The 18,551-nt window shown below is 42.3% G+C and overlaps 1 protein-coding gene across 1 annotated transcript; it reads left to right on the top strand.

The window, feature by feature from the left end:
• The first annotated feature begins 745 nt into the window (after nt 1-745).
• FLVCR1 (FLVCR choline and heme transporter 1) lies at nt 746-16,187 on the top strand. Its single transcript, XM_059841069.1, has 10 exons — nt 746-1,438; nt 4,470-4,614; nt 5,150-5,290; nt 5,586-5,653; nt 5,885-5,988; nt 7,112-7,222; nt 8,215-8,320; nt 8,538-8,649; nt 9,162-9,229; nt 10,601-16,187. The coding sequence occupies exons 1-10, from the start codon at nt 791-793 to the stop codon at nt 10,661-10,663; spliced, it is 1,566 nt and encodes a 521-aa protein (XP_059697052.1). The 5' UTR covers nt 746-790; the 3' UTR covers nt 10,664-16,187.
• Nucleotides 16,188-18,551: the final 2,364 nt, after the last annotated feature.

Raw genomic sequence — 18,551 nt, 5'->3', positions numbered from 1 at the left:
GCTGCAATTTGGGCCTCTGTCTCTGCCCAGCCGTCTCTTATCACTTCAGTATGTTTCTCTGCATCACCACCACAAAGACACAAATCTCAATAGGGAAGGGAAAGGCTCTGGATTTTCCCAGGATGTGCTGGAAGTGGTGTGGCCTCTGTGTCCCTGCACAGAGGGACACAGAGCCAGCAGCCAGCTAGTCACACAGCCTTGATAAGTTCAGTTTAAAAGACTTAAAGAGGGGTGAGTTTGTGTGTGTGTGTGTGCACATACAGCACTCAGATGGGATGTGGGGATTGAAGCGGAGCAGGACAGGAGCAGGAGAGTGCGGGGATTGTGCAGATAAGGAACCATGAGAAAGATGGACAAAGAAAACAGGAGCAGAGGTGTGAACAAAACAATTACATCCATCTATCTATCTATCTATCTATCTATCTATCTATCTATCTATCTATCTATCTATCTATCTATCTATCTATCTATCTATCTATCTATCTATCTATCTATCTATCTATCTATCTATCTATCTATCTATCTATCTATCTATCTATCATCTAATCTATTTCTATGTATATCCACATGCATACACTCCCAGCACTTCCCAACAGCAGACCCGGCCCACCGCGCCCACGGCAGCGCAGCCGGCTCGGGCCGGGCCCGCCCTCCCGCTCCGCCCGCCGGGCACGGCTGCGGCCCGGCCCCGGGGCGGGGCGGCGGCGAGCGGAGCCAGAGCCAGGTGACCTTGGCAGGCAGAGCCGGGCTGCGCCCGCTGCCGGGGAAGCTGGGTGCGGAGACGGCCGAGATGGTGGAGGACGGCGGCGAGGAGGAGGCGGAGGGGGAGAGCGGGGAGGTGCCGGCGGCCGCGGCCCCGCTGCAGCGCTGCAATGGCTTCCTGCCCGGCAAGGAGGCGGCGGGCGGCGGCCGGGAGCCGGCGGGCGGCGGGCAGCGGGCGGCCCCGGAGGCCGAGGAGATGCTGGCGGCGGGCGGCGTGCGGCGGGAGGCGCGGCTGGAGACGCGGCTGTCGCGGCGGCGGCTGGCGGTGCTGGCCGTGTTCAGCTGCTACTCGCTGGTGAACGCCTTCCAATGGATCCAGTACAGCATCCTCAGCAACGTCTTCGCCGGCTTCTACGGTGTCTCCTTCACGCAGATCGACTGGCTGTCCATGGTGTACATGGTGGCCTACGTGCCGCTGATCCTGCCGGCCACCTGGCTGCTGGACGCCCGCGGGCTGCGGCTCACGGCGCTGCTGGGCGCGGGGCTCAACGCGCTGGGCGCCTGGCTCAAGTGCGGCAGCCTGGCCCCGCAGCGCTACCCGCTCACCCTGGCCGCCCAGGCCGTCTGCGCCGTGGCCCAGGTCTTCATCCTGGGGCTGCCCTCCCGCATCGCCTCCGTCTGGTTCGGCCCCACCGAGGTCTCCACCGCCTGCGCCGTGGCTGTGCTGGGCAACCAGGTAGGGCAGCAGGGGAGCGAGGGGGGTTTCGGAGAAGTGGGCTTACTTGGAGAGCGGCATCGAGTTCAAAACGTGGTGCTTAAGTGGGAAAAGGCTTTCTCCAGAATGTGGTGTTGGGAGAGCGGCCGGGTGAGGAAGCGCGGCTGCCCGGCCGGCCTGGCGGTGCAGGAGCCGGGCCATGTGGCAGCGTGCGGCAGCTCCAGCACGCTTCCAGCAGCTGCCGGCAGTACTTCAGCCGAGAGCCTTCTCAGAAGCGGTGAACTTCCCCTTTCTCTTGCATTTTGGCGCTTGGATTCGTTTGACTGAATCCACCTCCGGTTGGAGGGGTATGAACTAGGTGAACTTTCATGAAGAGCCCCAGCGACAACATGTATTGGTTTCTCCTTTTTAAAATATGGCCTCTAATTGCCAGGTGCCAGTAGTCAATACCCTGGTGACTCCTGAAGTTTTGTGTAACGCTGTGGTAGTTCACATCACTGTTGGGAGCTGATAACTGAGTCACGGATTTCCTCAAGCTCCCTGGTCCTGGCCAGTTTCAGAGAGCTGGAACAGGTGCATCTGAAAGCACAGGTGCAGGTATGATACTTTTTCCTCCTATAGCCTAATTCTCACCTGCCACTGTCCCAGCTTTTTTTTTTTTTTTCCCTGTGGCAAAAAATTGCTAAGATTCAAATCAGCATCACTGATGCAGGCTGAGGTCATAGGTAGAGTTTGGTTAAGATAATGGGGATTTGGTTTTTATCATGTGAGTCTAATGATTTTATGTTGGTGCACTTTGGATTATGACAGCAGTGACATTCATTTTACATATTTACAGTGAGGGTGTACCTAAGGCTAGCTGATTCCTCATTAGCTGATACCTGGCTGTTTGCAGTTCTTCCAAAACTTTTTTTGTTTTTTTTTTGCATCAAAGGTTTCCAGTGGACAAGCCAACTCTCTCTTATGCACTGAAGATTTCAGAAATTGTTGGTTGTTTCAGCAGTGAGGCAAAAATTTTGGATCTGTATCCTGGTACGAGGTTAAAGATTTCTTTGGCAGCTAAATTTCCACTCTTCCTGACATGCACCAGTCCTCCCAGTAGCAAGGAGTTACCAGTTTTCAGTTCTACAGTAGAGTGTCAAGTATCCAGCTTGGAGCCTGAAACTGAGGCTTCACTGGGATGCTGCGATGTGGGGTTGAAGTGGTGCAGGACAGGAGCGGGAGAGCAGGGATTGTGTGGATGGGAGCCACAAGAAGGATGGACAAGGGAAACAGGATCAGGATGTGAACAACATAAGCTGTGGATATTTCTGGAGTGTATTCCCCTCCAGAAGCTAGCACTGATCTCAGTGTGCCTGTTGAAGTGTGTCAATAGAACAACAGAATTTCTCTATTCTCACGTTTTACTTCCTTAAAAAACCCCTAAAAACTCTCAAAAGCTAGATTGAAAGAGTAGCAAGAGGTTAGGCACTTGGAAGTTAGAAGTAATGTCTGTTTATCCCACTGCAGTTCCCTTCTGCATACGCATTCCTGCTGGGTCTCACTGTACTGATAATTGCACAAGGTGAACTGTGTAACAGAACACCCACTCACTGTACTGGGTAATTGCACAACGTGTACTGTGTCATAGAACAGGGTGCTATAATCCACCCAGCTGTTGGTCATCCAATTGCTTATCAGATTGCTTATCACACAGCTTCAGAGTGTGTGAAACTACGGAGCTACAGTGGCTGGGACAGCAACAGGGGAGGAACACAGCAGTTATCAAAATTTAGATCTCACTTCTTTGAGATGCTGATCGTTTGCAGCTGGAACACGAATCACTGGGAATGCAGCGATGTACCTGCCAAGGGTTGTTAGGAGTGCCAGATCTCCACAAGTAACTCATTGGAACACTTTCTTCTGGCCTTAACCTCTCTGGATATAAACGATGGAAAATGGTATCGCTCGACTTTGTTGGAACATTGTGGGTACTGCACTGGCTCCTATTGGGGGAGGAAAAAATATGCCTAAAGAAAAAAGTGACTGTGTGCTCAGTTCATGTTTGTAGGGTTCATATAATGAAAAGTGAGGACAAAAGGAAACAAATTCTTCCTGTGACCACTGGATACTGTGTCAATATGATGGCCTGTGGAGGAAAAAACTAGCAAAGCCCTCATCAGGGTATGCACAAAAGGTGTTTGATGAGCACAGTGGCACACCTCTAATGTGTGTGCTTTCTGATTTTTGGGCTTGCTACCATAACAGTCTTTGGTGCTCTTTTTAAATTTAGCTTTACCTAAAATAAATGTTTCAACACTTTAAAATGCCATTTAGTTTTGGGGGAGCAGAAGGGAGAAATTGAAGAATAGTCCAGGACCTGTTCCTTCATGTTTTAAAATGCTTTATATATACATACATATATATATATATATATATATATATATATATATATATACATCCAAAATTTCAGTCCCTGTTTTATGTCTCCTAAATGCAAAATCAGTTGTTATGTTGGAATTTACTCCACACACAAACCCACTACTACTTCATTCCGTGATCTTTATTTATTTCATTAGCAATAATTGTTGAGTTTGGTCTTAATAAGGCTATTCCTTTTCTCTGCTCTATCTGTTCTTCAGTAAACCTTGCAGTCAGGCTTTGCTGTAGTGGCAGGAGCATGACATCAAATGAAGAACATTTCTACAAGAGTAGGTGGAATCTTGTGTCATCTGTAGCCCTTGAGTTGCAGGATGACTGATACAAATTTGTGTTCATGCATGGTACTTTCACTTGCTGTAAAAGATTCTTGTATAAGTACGATGACTATTGTAAATATATACACTAACCGTGGTATTGTAGTTCAATTGAGAAGTGAAAAGGTTGAACCTGAGTATGGAAGATCTGGTTATAAAACAACATCGAGAGCAAGTGGCTCAGAGGTGTGATACTAAAGTTTATCAGTGCTTATTATGGTAACAATTCTGAATTCTACCTGGTAAGACTTTTCATTTCTGTTGATTTGTATGTTCAGAGGGAAATGATTTTTGTTTTTTTTCCCCTTGCTTTACAGCTCGGTACTGCAATTGGCTTCTTGTTGCCACCTGTTTTGGTCCCAAATACACCGAATGATATTGATCTTATGGCACATAACATCAGCATCATGTTCTACGGAACAGCGATAGTGTCCACACTTCTGTTCTTCATAGCAGGAGTTGGTGAGTGTTTAAATTACTGGAATTTACAGGCTGCCTACAGGGGGTGTTTACAATGTCTCACTTTAAAGCAGCTGACTGCTCAAAGTAGTTGAGGTCACAATTTTTCCAGTTTGTGTTCACTTACCTGTTGTGCCGGGGTTAAGCCACAGCCATTTCACTCTATGTTGTGCCTCGCATGGGGTGATTTTTTTCTGAATATTTAGTTCTCTTAGTTTCTTTGCTGCAAGCACTTATGATATCATGTGAATTCACTCTGTTAATCTTACAATTTATATAGAAAGGTCTTGATGTGTTGCAGACGAAGTCTGTCTTTGACCATATTTTGGTAGCAATCAGATGTCACCAGATAACACATCCTTTGTGGATGTGACTCACTTCTTCCATGAGAAAATCTAGAATTTTTTTCATGGAGTTGTTAAAACTACAAGTCACTCTCCTGAAATTCATCAAGCTGAAACACTTCCAAAAAAAAAAAAAAAAGCACATTAGTTTGGTAGAGATGAATCAAAAATTGTTCCTTCTTCTTTTTCCCCAGTGTTTGAAGAAAAGCCCAAATACCCCCCCAGTCACTCTCAAGCAGTCCTGCAAACCAAACCTCCCGAGGATTACTCCTACAAGCAGTCCATTATTAACTTGTTCAAAAATATTCCATTTATACTTTTGCTAATCAGTTATGGTAAGTGGTGCTATCTGCTTGTAGTCTGGCAGAAAGATTCAAATGCGGGCCAGAAGCACACAGAATTTTAATTGTGGGGGGTTTGTTACAGGGGAGGGGTGTCAAACTTTTATTTACTCAGGTGCCAGTGCTGAAAAATCCATAAGGATGCTTATAGGTCCAGTGAAGAGATTTTACCTGGCACGTAATAGGTTTTGTGTTGTGAGTCTTAAATGTCAGAAGATGAATTCTTTAGGGTAAAAAAATCAGCATGGCTGCACCTGGAATAACTGAAGCTTTTTTCTTGGTACTGCAGGTATTATGACTGGGGCATTTTATTCTGTCTCCACATTATTAAACCAGATGATAGTAACTCATTATGAGGTAAGTTTCTTGGATCTTATCTTTCTCTTTTTCACTGAGGTGATATTTATTTTGATGGTGCTTTGTGTGCTCAGACATTTGGTTTCTTTTATACCTCTGTACAGTTTCTTGTACCCAACATCTGTGGGAGTCATAGGAATGTTTGTTTGCACTTATGACTGCCAAGAGGTCTGAACTTGACTCTGAATGGAAGCAATTATTAATGAGCACCATATAAATATTTGTTGAAAGGGAGAAGAAGTGAACGCTGGGAGAATTGGCTTGACACTGGTGGTGGCAGGAATGGTGGGTTCGATTATTTGTGGTTTGTGGCTGGATTACACTAAAACATACAAGTAAGTGTGGGTAGGCATGTGTGGGGTTAGGGGTAGGAGAGTGGTGTATTTGCATTAGGAAAATACTCCAACATAAGGGCTGAAATGATCTGCTGATGAAATGCAGTTGGTCCCTGATCTTTTAGTGGCCTTGATGGAGAGAAGTTTCTTCAGCTACAGCGAAAGCCTGAGGCTCTTACTGGTTATTGGCCAAAAGAAATGAGGGAGCAGAATGCAAAAGGATTTGTCATCTACTCCTGTCTCTTCAGGAGTGTAAGGAAAGTGCTGTAGGTCCTACATACAGTGGCCAGGTGGCCCAGTGGGCTTCTTCTCCTAGGAAAGCATAAAGTCTCAAAGCCTACCCTGTATTGTTTTCTAAAATGACCAGCTGATGGATTCTCAATTTTTTTATGCTCCTCCTGATCCTATTAGTAAGTGTAATGTTTGCTTTAATTCAGGGGATGGCCATGGAGCAGAGCTCTCTTCTGGGGTAGGAACTCCTGGGTCTGTCATCCATGGTGTGGTGCCCCCAGGAGTGAACAGTGCCCTGGAGCACTGTTTGTGATGGAGTAGTTCTCCCCTGTGACTCTTAGTACATTACGTGCCTCTACAAGCCTAATGGATGTTAATGCTGTAGATTGGCTTTGTTTCTGCATGTGTTTTGGCTTGCAAATATGTGCTTTAAGAATTTGGAAGACATCCCTTCTTCCAGATTGAAAATAAATAGAACACGGTGATGTGATTTGACTTGCCTCTTGGTAGGCTGACTTTTATTGCTAATAGTGTTGGATTCAGCTGCTCCAGTTGATGTACTGTGTAATGGGCAGCACTGCAGAATGGCCAAGAGGTACAGCATAGCAGAGAACTAAAATAGTCTTAAGGTAGTAGTATGTGCTGTGGTTGTCCATTCTTTGAGAGTTTGAGTAAGTGTCCTTAGCCTGGAGTGAAGCAGCCAGATAATCTAGACAATGAAGGGTTCAGGAATGGATATGTGCTCACTGCATGCAAAGTTTGAGGCAGAATTACATGAAGCAAATTTTATAGCTTTAGAATGTAATGTTCATGTTATCCTTCCATGCTTCAGCAATGTGCTATGGCCTTCTATGAACAATGTTAATTTGTTGTTGTTGTTGTTGGGTTGCAGGCAAACTACTTTGATTGTTTACATTCTCTCTTTCATTGGGTTGCTGGTATTTACCTTCACCCTGGACCTCGGATACCTTATGGTGGTGTTTGTGACTGGAGGAGTGCTTGGGTGAGCAATTAAAGAGCACTACAAGACTTACTGCAGTTCTGTTCTGAAACATATTTAAATGGTTATGGTTTATCTAGATAATTCTACTGTGTATTTTGTCACCATGATCTCGGCCTATGCCTTTAGATCACAGTACAGATTGGGTTTCTCCTTCTGTTACATCAGAATAAAGCTAAATTAACTCACTTTTCAGTAAATTTCATTTACCATTTTTTGGACCTAAGACAGGTCTCTATGTGGTCAATTTGTTTGGCTCCAATTCAAAAAGCTGTGTGCAGTGAAGGTGAAGCTTTCTCTTGAGCAGTCTGTAGGCAATTAGAGTTTGACTGGGCAGATCTAGGAAGACTGGCTTCTCTGCATTTTCATTAATCTATGCTTTGACAGCCCAAGAGGTGCAGAGGGAATGTTGCTGTATTGAGACAGAGAAGTCAAGATAAAACCAGAAATGTCTTGAAGTTTCAGTCTAAAAACCAGTCAACCAACCTCAGCTGCATTTTAAGCCTTTTCTCTTCCCATCATTCTTTGATCTCATCAGTTTCTTCCATAGCAGCTTCCAGCAGGTGTTCAAGTGTGCAGCCTCCCTCCCTACTCATGGTCTCTTTTTGTCCTCCAGCTTGGACATTTGGGCTGATCAATGATGATGTTTGTGCATGGCTTTTATATTAAGTTAATTAGCTGCAAGTATGGAGTGGCTTGCAGACTCCTTTGCAAAGGTTGTTTCATATGTATGGTGGTTATGGGAAATAGAACAAGCATGTTTTAACAGCTTTGCCCTAAAGAGAAAGATGTGTGGCTAAAATTCTTGGATCATGCTGAGGGAATGAAGCAGTCACTACTATTTGGAATGATTGAATTCTGTTAAGTCATGAACACATGACAATTCAGAATACCAGCTAATTCGTAACACCACGTGTGTATGTTTGTTAGGTTTTCTTAGCTGTAGTAACAGATGAAGGCCACACCTGTCATCCTCTTGCTCTCCTCTTCAACAGGTTCTTCATGACTGGCTATCTTCCACTTGGCTTTGAATTTGCTGTGGAAATTACATATCCAGAGTCTGAAGGCACTTCCTCAGGTCTCCTTAATGCATCAGCACAGGTTACAGCATTTTATTTCCTCAAGTGAAGTGATGCTCAGGAATGTCACTATGCTCAAGTCTAGGAAGGCTTTCTTAGACTTAGCTAAGTCTCTGTTTTGTTGCTCTAGTCCTGTTTTTTAAAAACTTGATTTCTGTAAGATGTGACCTGGAAGTTTTAAAGGTAAAAGGATAACTCTTTTCTGTGTGATCCTGATGAAGTTACCTGTTTGTTTATAGATATTTGGAATTATCTTTACACTTGTTCAAGGAAAGCTCACTACAGACTACAGTCCTCGTGCAGGAAACATCTTTCTTTGTGCTTGGATTTTTGTGGGCATTATTTTAACAGGTAATTACAAGTGCAAGTAATGGCTTCTCGTTAATGTAAAAAGTAGGTGTTTTTAGGATGATGTTGCTAATATATGGACAGCCATCTGACCCCCATTTCTTGAGACCTGTCTTGAATTTGAGTGGGGTGAGAAATAGAAACAAACACACAAATGGAGGCAGCTTGCAGTTTTCCAAATGCAAGAAATTGCTGATGCACTCTGGAACTGTGCCAGTGTTTACACATATTGACTCACAAATGTGCTGAAAGTGCTGAACTATCAAGCTTTTCTTTAAGTGCTTGTGGCTTAAAAGATCTTATTGGCATTTCCTACTTTGTGTGTTTTGTGAGGAGCAAGTTCAAATTGTCAGTGAGTTCAAATTGTCAGAGTTCAAATTGCAAAGAAAAAATAGGGGTATTTTGAAATTGTGCTGAAAGCAGCTTCTATGTGCTTGCATCCTGCAAACATTTCCCTTGAATTGCATGTCACTGCAAAGGTGTGAACCAACTCTCTTTTTTTCTTCTTTTCTCAGCCTTAATAAAATCAGATTTGCGAAGACACAATGTGAATTCAGGGATTATGAACTTGGACGTTAAAGCTGTAAGTGGTGACTCTTTTACCATGATTCTATTACCTACTTGAATGCTTGACTTCTACTGGCATAACAATAGCAGCTGCAAAAGAGTACTTGACAAAGTCTTATGACTGATTCCATGTTGGTTTTGAACAACAGAGCCCCATGGGATGCTGCTCTCACATATCTGTTTTTCTCCTTAACTCCCATGAAAAAAACTGAAGAAACTTCTGCTCTCAGATTTTTTTTTTAATTTTTGAATTTTTTGAATATTTGAATTTTAAGTGGCTAATAATATTATTTTATTGCTTGAATCTTGCTTTATCATAATAGCAGGGAAGCATTGTGAATTGTGAAGCCTTTTTGTTTATTGGGTTGTGAGGCCATCCTGTAGACTATGTATTTTATTTAAAATACCTGCAGTCTCTTCAGATGAAGTCAGTGTCTGATAAACAGAAGCCATGCTGGAGTTTCTGTGCAGTGCTGCAAAAAGAGCTGTGTTTGTTCTTCTGCTGATGCTCTCAATTTAAAGGAAGACTGAGCCTAGCATTTTCTGATGATCATAAGGCTTTATGTTTCAGCAGTTTTCCAAACTAGTACAGTTACTAGGAGAAATAAAGCTCTCAGTGGAAAATCTTTTCAGTGCTGTGGATTTTTGATTGTTTGGATCAAGAGAGGAGACGGCTTTTTGGAGTCAGACACTGCAAGATCCTCTGCCATGCTTATTTTTGTGTAGGTGTCTAGCATGCCCAGCAGCTTTTGATCATCTGTGACCAACTGCACACTGTTAGTGGCTGTATGAGGTTCCGAAACTTTGAGCTGGTGCTGCCTGAGCTAACTTGAATCTGAAACCTCTTGGCAGCTGCGGGTGCTCTGTGTGGCATCCTGTGGGTTTCCCAGCCGGGGTTGGGGCTGTTCATGACTTACCTGCTTTCCATTATCACCTTGTTAATTAGCCCAGATCATCACACAGCTTCATTCATGTTAGCCAGGGTGTAAGAAAAGCTGCAGTCCTTGCCCTGATGTTGCCATGCATGATTGAGACCTGCCTGTGTTAATAATGTACAATATCACTTTGATAGTGGGCCTTGATCAAGAGTCTGCTGTGGTTAAATGTAATGCAGGAAGTTAATCTTCATGTGACAGATACTTACATGCAGCAAATATATACTTGAGAGTTATACTAAGAAACTAAATTCTATGTTTGGGCTCTCTTCTTTTATTACAAAAAGGAAAGAAAATAGGGTTTCATATAATTTGCTTAATTTGGCTAATTAACTACGTATACTGTTGGACCCTAACCTAATAATTACCCAAGAATACTGAGTTTGAGAATAATGCTGTTGAATAACTTCTTAATTCCTGTTGTGTTTTTACTTATTAATCTCCCTCTTCAGGTACCAGTTGACAGTCCTGTAGAACCTGAAAGCACTACATTAAAGATTCAGTCAGATTTATGAAGCTGAAGGAAGGGGACTCAGAAACGCACAAGATTGGTTAGATGTGGAATGATATGAGCTAGTGTAATCACTGGATTTGTGTGTATGAGTGGTGACATGTGTTTGTGGATTTTGGTGGTAGTTTGTGTACTGGAAGCTGTGAGGATGCTCCGTTCATTTTGCTCAAGATGCGAAGAATTCACCTTTGTATGGAATATTTATTTTAACATTTTCAAGTCTTGCAGTTTCATTAGTAAAGAACTGTGTGAACATTCCACAGTAGGGAGATGTGCATTCAGGATGCATACTTGAAAAAAAATCAGGAGTCTTGAAGTACAGTTGTCATGATCAGAAGTATCTAATCTTTTCTTGTTCAGTCTTGCTGGTGCATTTGAAAAGTCAAAGAGTAGGGAAATGCACAGCAGGAGGATGTTCACGAGTTCATTTTTTATTTTAAATTTATCTGTATTTGAATATAAGCCAATGATTCCTTCTGGAAAAGTGATAGCACAATACTGAAAACAAGAGATGACATGTGTGTTTCATACTGGCATCTGACATTTCTTTTGCCTTGAAACTTCTTTATAGGTATCAAAAGGCAGGTAAGAGAAAACACAGTTTTTGCTATAGCTTCATTGTAGCATTTCTGGGGAGATTTAAAAAGTTTCTCCCTAGATAAATTGGAGAAAAAACATTTCTTATTAAATACAGTAAAAAGGAGGACAAAGGCCTTTGATATCTCTCTTGTGAAATATTTATAAGCAATGGAACACTACCACACAAGTTTCCTCCATGGAATATTTTGAGTGCTTTCTCATTTAAAGAGAGAGGAGTACCTGTTTACAAAGAGCCAGTGCCTTTACTTTGTAAAGAAGATCCCTGCCTCATCTTGAGTTTAATCAGTGCTGCTGAAAAAATTCCATTTTTTGTGTTAAACCTCTGAATATTTGTGGAGTATCAGAAAACGTGTTCTGTCCTTTTTATGAATTGTATCACTTGTCTCATAAGAAATTCCTGTGCTTGTGTAACTTAAATCATGTCTTTTGCAGTTAGTTAAAAGCTGTAAGGATGACTGAAAAGAAAATAGTGATATTTTCACTATTTCTGATCAAATATTTTCTTTTATACCATTTTAGCTGCAAAATGAGCAGATGTTATTAACAGTAACTTTTTGTTACTTCTTTATCTGTATTTGGGATGGGGGTTTTTCAGTGCAGTGCTTTTGAAAATTTTCTCCTTTACCTTGTGCTCTATCTACACACCCACAGAACTGATAGCACTACAATAATACTATTGCTGGGAAAGTCAGACCTGGGTAAGTGGACTTTTTGGAAACATTTCATTATTAGCTCAGCAAACTGAGCCTGCAAGTTCAGTGCCATCAGTGATGCTGCGTCTCTGAGTTCCCGCAGTTCCCGCAGTTCCCACAGTCCCCAGTGCCATCTGGAAGGTGCAGTCTTGCTCAAAGTTTTCCACAGGTTGTTAAAGTTGGGGATGGAGAATTATTTAACTCTGTGCTGGGCTAGGTAATTTTCTTCACAGTGGCTGGCATGGGGCTGTGTTTTGGATTTGTGCTGATCACAGGGCTGATACTACAGAGATGTTTTATCCTTGCTGAGCAGGGCTTACACAGAGCCAAGGCCTTTTCTGCTTTTCACACGTCAGAAAAGGCGAGGAAGTTGGGAGTGCATGGGATCTTGGGAGGAGACAAGCCAGGACAGGTGACCCCAGCTGACCAAAGGGATATTCCAGACCATGTGGCATCATGTTCAGTGTATACAGTGGGGGACAGAAGGAGGAAGGGAGGGATGTTTGGAGTGATGGTGTTTTCTTCCCAAGCAGCCATTGCCCTTGGTGGGGATGGCTGAGCACCTGCCTGCCCATGGGAAGCAGTAAATTAATTCCTTGTTTTTCTTTGCTTGTGCATGTGGCTTCTGCTTTCCCTATTAAGCTGTCTTTATCTCATCCCATGAGTTTTCCAGTTTTTACCCTTCTGATTCCATCCTCAATCCCACTGGTGAGGAAGGGAGGGAGCAAGCGGCTGCCTGGGGCTTGGTGGATGGCTGGGGTTAAACAACAACAAACTCCAGGATAGTCTCTAAGCACAATAAATATAATTAAAAGCTTTTCTTTTTCTTATTTCACTGCAGACTCAGGAAAATCCTTTTGTATAAAAAGGGCCCTGAAAACTTATCTTTCTAAGCTTAGCCTCTAAATGTGATGATTTTGATTTAAACATTTTGTGTGATAAATGCTTTAGAACAGGGGAAGACGTATCATAATAAACTAAGCACGCTTGGAACACTTGCCTTTCCAAAAAGGGTTCATGTCTCTTTGCCAGGTCCAGTGCTAAGGAGAAAATGGCCAGGCTTTGCTGCTCCTGGAGAGGTGAACTCTAGAAGAGTCCACTGCTGAAGCACCTGAATATAGGAAGAGTCACTCTTGGCTATTCAGATGGCAGGCAGGGGTGAAAGTAGAGATGTTGTCATTATGTCAGCCCTTTACACTGAAGCTGCCCCATCAAGGGATGTATAGGTTTTCAGTCTGAGAGAGAAAAGTGAAAGTTGCTGCCTTGTGACATACGTGGGTGGCTCTTCCCTTTGGAAAAATGATAATAACATGTGCCAAAAAATATATATGTTTTTCATCAAGATACAGATACAGAAAATATTTATGTTCATGGCCCATGCATGGTTGCTTTGACTTTTGGTGTTGCAAAATCTTAACAAGATAATATATTTGTAGCTTTGGGGAATTGTTTTCAAATGTCCAGTAGAAAGTCTTTGGCAGTATCCATGATGTTTGCTGACCTGTTCAGTATACACTGTTCAAAATAAGATTGAGTATTTTTGTTCCGTTCTTAAAATTTATTTTTCAAATCCTTTCTTCACTGCTAGTTTCCAGTTTCTTTAGTTATGTTCAGCTGATTATTGAAAAAATATTGTAGTTCTGGCTCCTTGTTTTTTTTATCTTCTGCCAAATTACTTGGCTACCTTCTGAAAAGGTTGAAAGAAGATTTGGCTTGCTGGAAACCGTGCTGGGTCCCTGAAAAGAAAATATTCCTAATAATGAAGGTTTAATTACATCCTGGATTTAATATTCCCCTTCTAAAAGGAGCTTGAAAGTTGGAAACCTATGAGCTATTTTCAGGCAATGATAAAGTATTTAAATGAAAGGCTCAGCAGCAGAATAAAGAGCAAATAAAGAGCAAATCAGTATTTTTTTATGCAATAGTCTTATCATCTGTCAAGAAATTGAGGTTCTAGCTCATGGCAGAAATAAATCTGGAGTAGTTGAGGCTTTGGGGTTTTTGCTTTTAATTTTTGGGTTTTAGCAGAAAACATCCACTCAATCAAACAGAGAATCATAGAATGTTAAGAGGTTGGAAGGGACCTTAAAGATCACCTGGTCCCAACCCATCTGGCATGGGCAGGGACACCTCCCACTAGACCAGTTGCTCAAGGCTCTATCCAGCCTGGCCTTGGACACTGCCACGGTTGGGGTGTCCACAACCTGCCTGGGCAACCTGTTCCAGTGTCTTACCATCCTTACAGTAAAAAATTTATTCCTGATATCTAAATTAAATTCCTCCTCTTTCAGTTTGTACCCATTTCCTCTTGTCCTATCACTACACTTCCTGACAGAGTCCCTCTCTCTTCCCTGTAGTCCCTCTTCAGATACTGTAAGGTTGCTATGAGTTCTCCATGCAACCTTCTTAGCCTGGGAATTCCACATGCACTTGGAATTGCAAATAGGGTTTCTGATTCTGAGCCTTCAGATCCTGGTTCAGCCCCCCAGCAAGAGTAGAGCTGGGGGCTAAAAATCCTAGCTGCTTAAAAAAAGTAATTGTATCTTGAATGGAATTGCACATCAACTAGGAGAGGATGGTGTAAGAAACCAAGTGAGAAGTGGCATCCCAGTCCCATGCATGAGCTTTTGCTTTTCAATTTGCTTTTTTTTCCCCTGAGTCTTTCAGGAGAGCTCTGGAGGATGCAAGAGAACACACACAGTGGGGAGCATAAACAAGGGGACTGCCCCCAAGTTCCCAGGAGCCCAGCAGGTTGTGCAATTGACAACTTTCAGCTCCAAAATTCAGAGATTAGCATTAATATTAGTTCTTAGTATGTGTTTCTTCCCAGCCACATTAAACTTTTGGTAATTTCAGTGGAAGAGACTCAGAGACTTTTATTTAGGATTCCTGCCATGGCCTTAAACCCCTCATTTCTATTGGCTGGGTGTGAAAATACCAGACCTGGTAGGATGGAATCTGCATTTGCTGGTAGGTAAGTCCCTCAGAACAAGTATTTGTAGATGGGTGCTTGTCTTTAGTAACATCTCTTTCTGCTGCTAAATGCCCATGGTTTATGAGGACGAAAGAACAAGGGAAGAAGTAGCAACCATACATATGAGTCATTTTAGATTAATAGTGATGCCTTGAGAGGCTACCTAGAAGAGAGGCTAGACAGTGTAAAAGGAATAAAGTAGGTATTTGTTAGGAAGGCCTTCAAAGGAAACACCTTGGGCAGTACAAGAGCTTGGCCAGGGCTACACCCAAGATGGGCTAAGGGTCACACATTTTCACACTCGTATAAGTTTTGGTCCATTTACATTTTGGGGTTAATTGTCCAATTACAGCTTCAGGTTATGAAGTCCCATCCTCCCAGATTGCTTTCCTCAGATTTTTGGGTCTGAAGCTGCAATGGTGCCCTTGGTTCTCAGGCTGGAAAAGGAAGGTTTGGTCAAACTAAACTGTGAAGAGAATTTGCTAACACTTTAAATGAACTTCAGAGTTATATACTAATGCAGTACAGAATCTGGAAAATATGAAAGCTAAAACTTAAGGCATCAATAGGGCTTTTCTAACTTCAGCCTCTTGGTTATCTCTTGTTCAAGGCAGTCTGTTGTTTCAGAGACAATCAGTGGAGTGTGTAATTAGAGCTGCCAGCCCATGTTGCCTAATGAAAAAATGTTTTTTTGAGAAATATTTGTACTACCTTGTGCATCTACAACCAAGTGAAATTGGGTTAAGCTGTAAACATTTGTTTTCCTTTTCCATTTTGTGAACTCACTGGTTTTACTGTGTGAATGGGAGTGTGTGACCTTTACAACTGCTGTCTTTCAATACATGTATGTACCTCCTTCTCAAGTGTTACAGGCTATTGATGTTTCATGGAGCACAAGCTGTCATTATACACAGTAATGTGTGATTGCCCCAGCCCCACCATCCGGTCTGAATTCTGTGAAGAGGGAGAAGTGATGTTAATGCAGGAACTGGAATGAATTAAGCAAAAAAACTTCCTAAGAGAAATGTATTTCTTTGTAAGACCCATGTTACTTACTGCTCATGCCTTTGTTCTACTCATGAAGATAACTAATGTGTTTTACTGTAATATTTTGGTTTTGTTAGTGTCTAATTCTTTATTTCAAGAGAAAATTAAAAGTTCTTAATGAATATTCTCTGATTGCAATACTGTATGTATGTGTATATGTGGATAGCAACATTCCTTACCATTCTATGTTACTAATAAAGTGTATAATGCCTAAATTGCTTGGAGCCAAAAGTAACATTTTTGACAGCTGGTAATACAGCTCCTAATCTAAAAGTTTGGTTTTTTTTCCTTAGAACCTGCCTTTTAATGTAGGAAAATGTATAGGTGTATGACTTACTGTGCCATTAATAAACCTACATGTCATGTGGGGTATAGAAATTTATTTTACACAAGAGTATTGTCATCCAGAGACATTTTCTTGGGGCATAGAATTAAAGTACTAGCATTGGTAGTCGAGTTGTGCTGCTCTAGCACAGAGATTTCTCCTTGGCTTTGGAAAAGGTCTGTGTGGAAATGAAAGGGCAGGTTAACCCCTAAAGCAGAGCAATCCAAAGGCAGCTTCTTGAGGGTAGTGTAGATATTATTTTAATAAAGCACTTGGTTGCTGAGAGATTATCTGGGGGGGGAGGGTAGGATAACTTCTGAGAGAGGATAAAAGTGAGACATTACATTCAGTTATGGTTAGAATCAGAGGTGTCTTCAGTGGGAGCACTGCAGAACCCTTGTGAGCACTCTGCCAGGGTTCTGTCACCTACCCTCAGGCATTTAGCCCAGGTGTGAGCCAGCAAAATTTGGGGAACCATCTTCAAAGTATGCAGAGTCGTGGTAAGAAAATGCTTCATTTTTTTAATCTCACTTCTCCACAAAGCTGGGATTCTCTCTCAGCTATTTTGGTGTAGGAGATGCTTCACAGGAGGCTGCAGGTGCTGCAGAGCACAGCAAACACAAGCCTTGTGTTGTAAAGCAACACTGATATGCAGTTCAGCACTGGGTTAAATTTTCAGGTGGGTTCTTCATTTTACAACCAGGACTACAAGGTCATGTTCCTCTTATGGTACCTCTATGAAAGCTGCAGGCAATATCCCCAGTTAGCACTGTAATTTAAACATTCCCACAGCTAGTAAGGAACAATCCCAGAAAATTATTATTGTCTAAAGTTTCTGTGGCATTGGGGTTTTGGGGTTGGTAGTTTTATTTCTTTTTTTCTGGTGAGATTCTCGGTCCTTCCAAGAAAACACTAGAAACCTCATCAGGTAAATGGGAAATGTGAAGCCATCCTGACTATGATTAGTCAGATAATTATTTCTATAGCTGGGAGGAGGCTCTGTGATCCAAAGTTAACAATTATTACCCCTTCCAGAAAGTGATGTGGGTTGGGTATGGATAAAATAGGCAGATGCCTAACAGTCCAGCTGCTTCCTGGGCTGGAAAGGTTTCTTAGAAGTCTGCTGGATTTCCTTCTGTCTGTGCTTCACAATGACCAAACCCCATCTGACCATGTTCTAAATCAATATTTACATCTCTATTAAACAACAACTTTTCAGAAAACAAAACAATAATATCCTGAACTTTGTAGAAAGGACTTCAGCAGATATGTCACAAAGGCTAAGTATTGGCAATGGTTAGACATAATTACTGATTTGTGAGTAATTATATATTTGTGAGTAACAAGCTAATATCTGCCTAATGTCAGGGATCAAAATTCAGCCTCCAGGGTGCTAATTTCCAGTGATTCCTCAGTAAACTACTTCTGCTTGTAACAGTGTTTAGACCATTAAAAAGGCAGTAAATAGTATCTAGAGGGCATTGTCAGTATTGTGGCCTCGTGTTACGAGTTTCCAGAAACACAGAACCTCCTTTAAAAGATTCTACAAAAGCTACAAACTCCAATCAGATGGAAAAATCCTGGGAAAGTATGGAAGGCTTCAGAAGATTTTTCTAGCCTGCATTAGGCTGAACCAGAGAGTTCCCACTTTCTTTTTTTCAGAATGGGGCAGTCCTAAGGTTTTTTAGATGTTTATCACTAGTTTGGTTAAGTTAATAGAGGGACTGCAGCTGACTGCAGATCAGTTTTTCTTTTAGAAATCAAATTCTCCAGCTTGCTGCCAAGAGAAAAAGAAGTTAAAATATAACAGTGCAGCTTCCAAGGCTGTGCATGGCGTTTTCTCCACTAAATATTGGAAGGCAACTTGATTTTCTCAGAATAATTCATCAGCTGGTTCTGAACAACCCTGCAGGCATTAGATAGAATGTACATCCTGTGAGGAATGAAGAGACACTGTCCCACAGGGGTGAGAATGACTCACCCAGAGATCATTAACTGGCTCCAGGGGACTTGAATTTGTGTTATCTTCTGCTCCCAATGAACAACTGAATTTTCTTTGGGCCCTAATGCTAAAAGCCTGAAATTCACTTAAAGCCTACTGCCTAAAGCCTAGAAATACCATGATTTCTCATCTTGTCACTGCCCCACTGAAGCTTCAAAAGGGTAGAGAAGGCCTCAAAAGTTCAGAAGCTTGACAAAATTGTCCAACCCAGACTGTCACCAGGGGAAGAAACAGAGGTCCCCCAGCTTTTGG

The sequence above is a fragment of the Haemorhous mexicanus genome, chromosome 3, assembly GCF_027477595.1.
Source record: "Haemorhous mexicanus isolate bHaeMex1 chromosome 3, bHaeMex1.pri, whole genome shotgun sequence".
Classification (NCBI taxonomy): Eukaryota; Metazoa; Chordata; class Aves; order Passeriformes; family Fringillidae; genus Haemorhous; species Haemorhous mexicanus.
The sequence above is the reverse complement of the archived record's forward strand: the minus strand, read 5'-3'. Positions and strand labels throughout refer to the sequence as shown.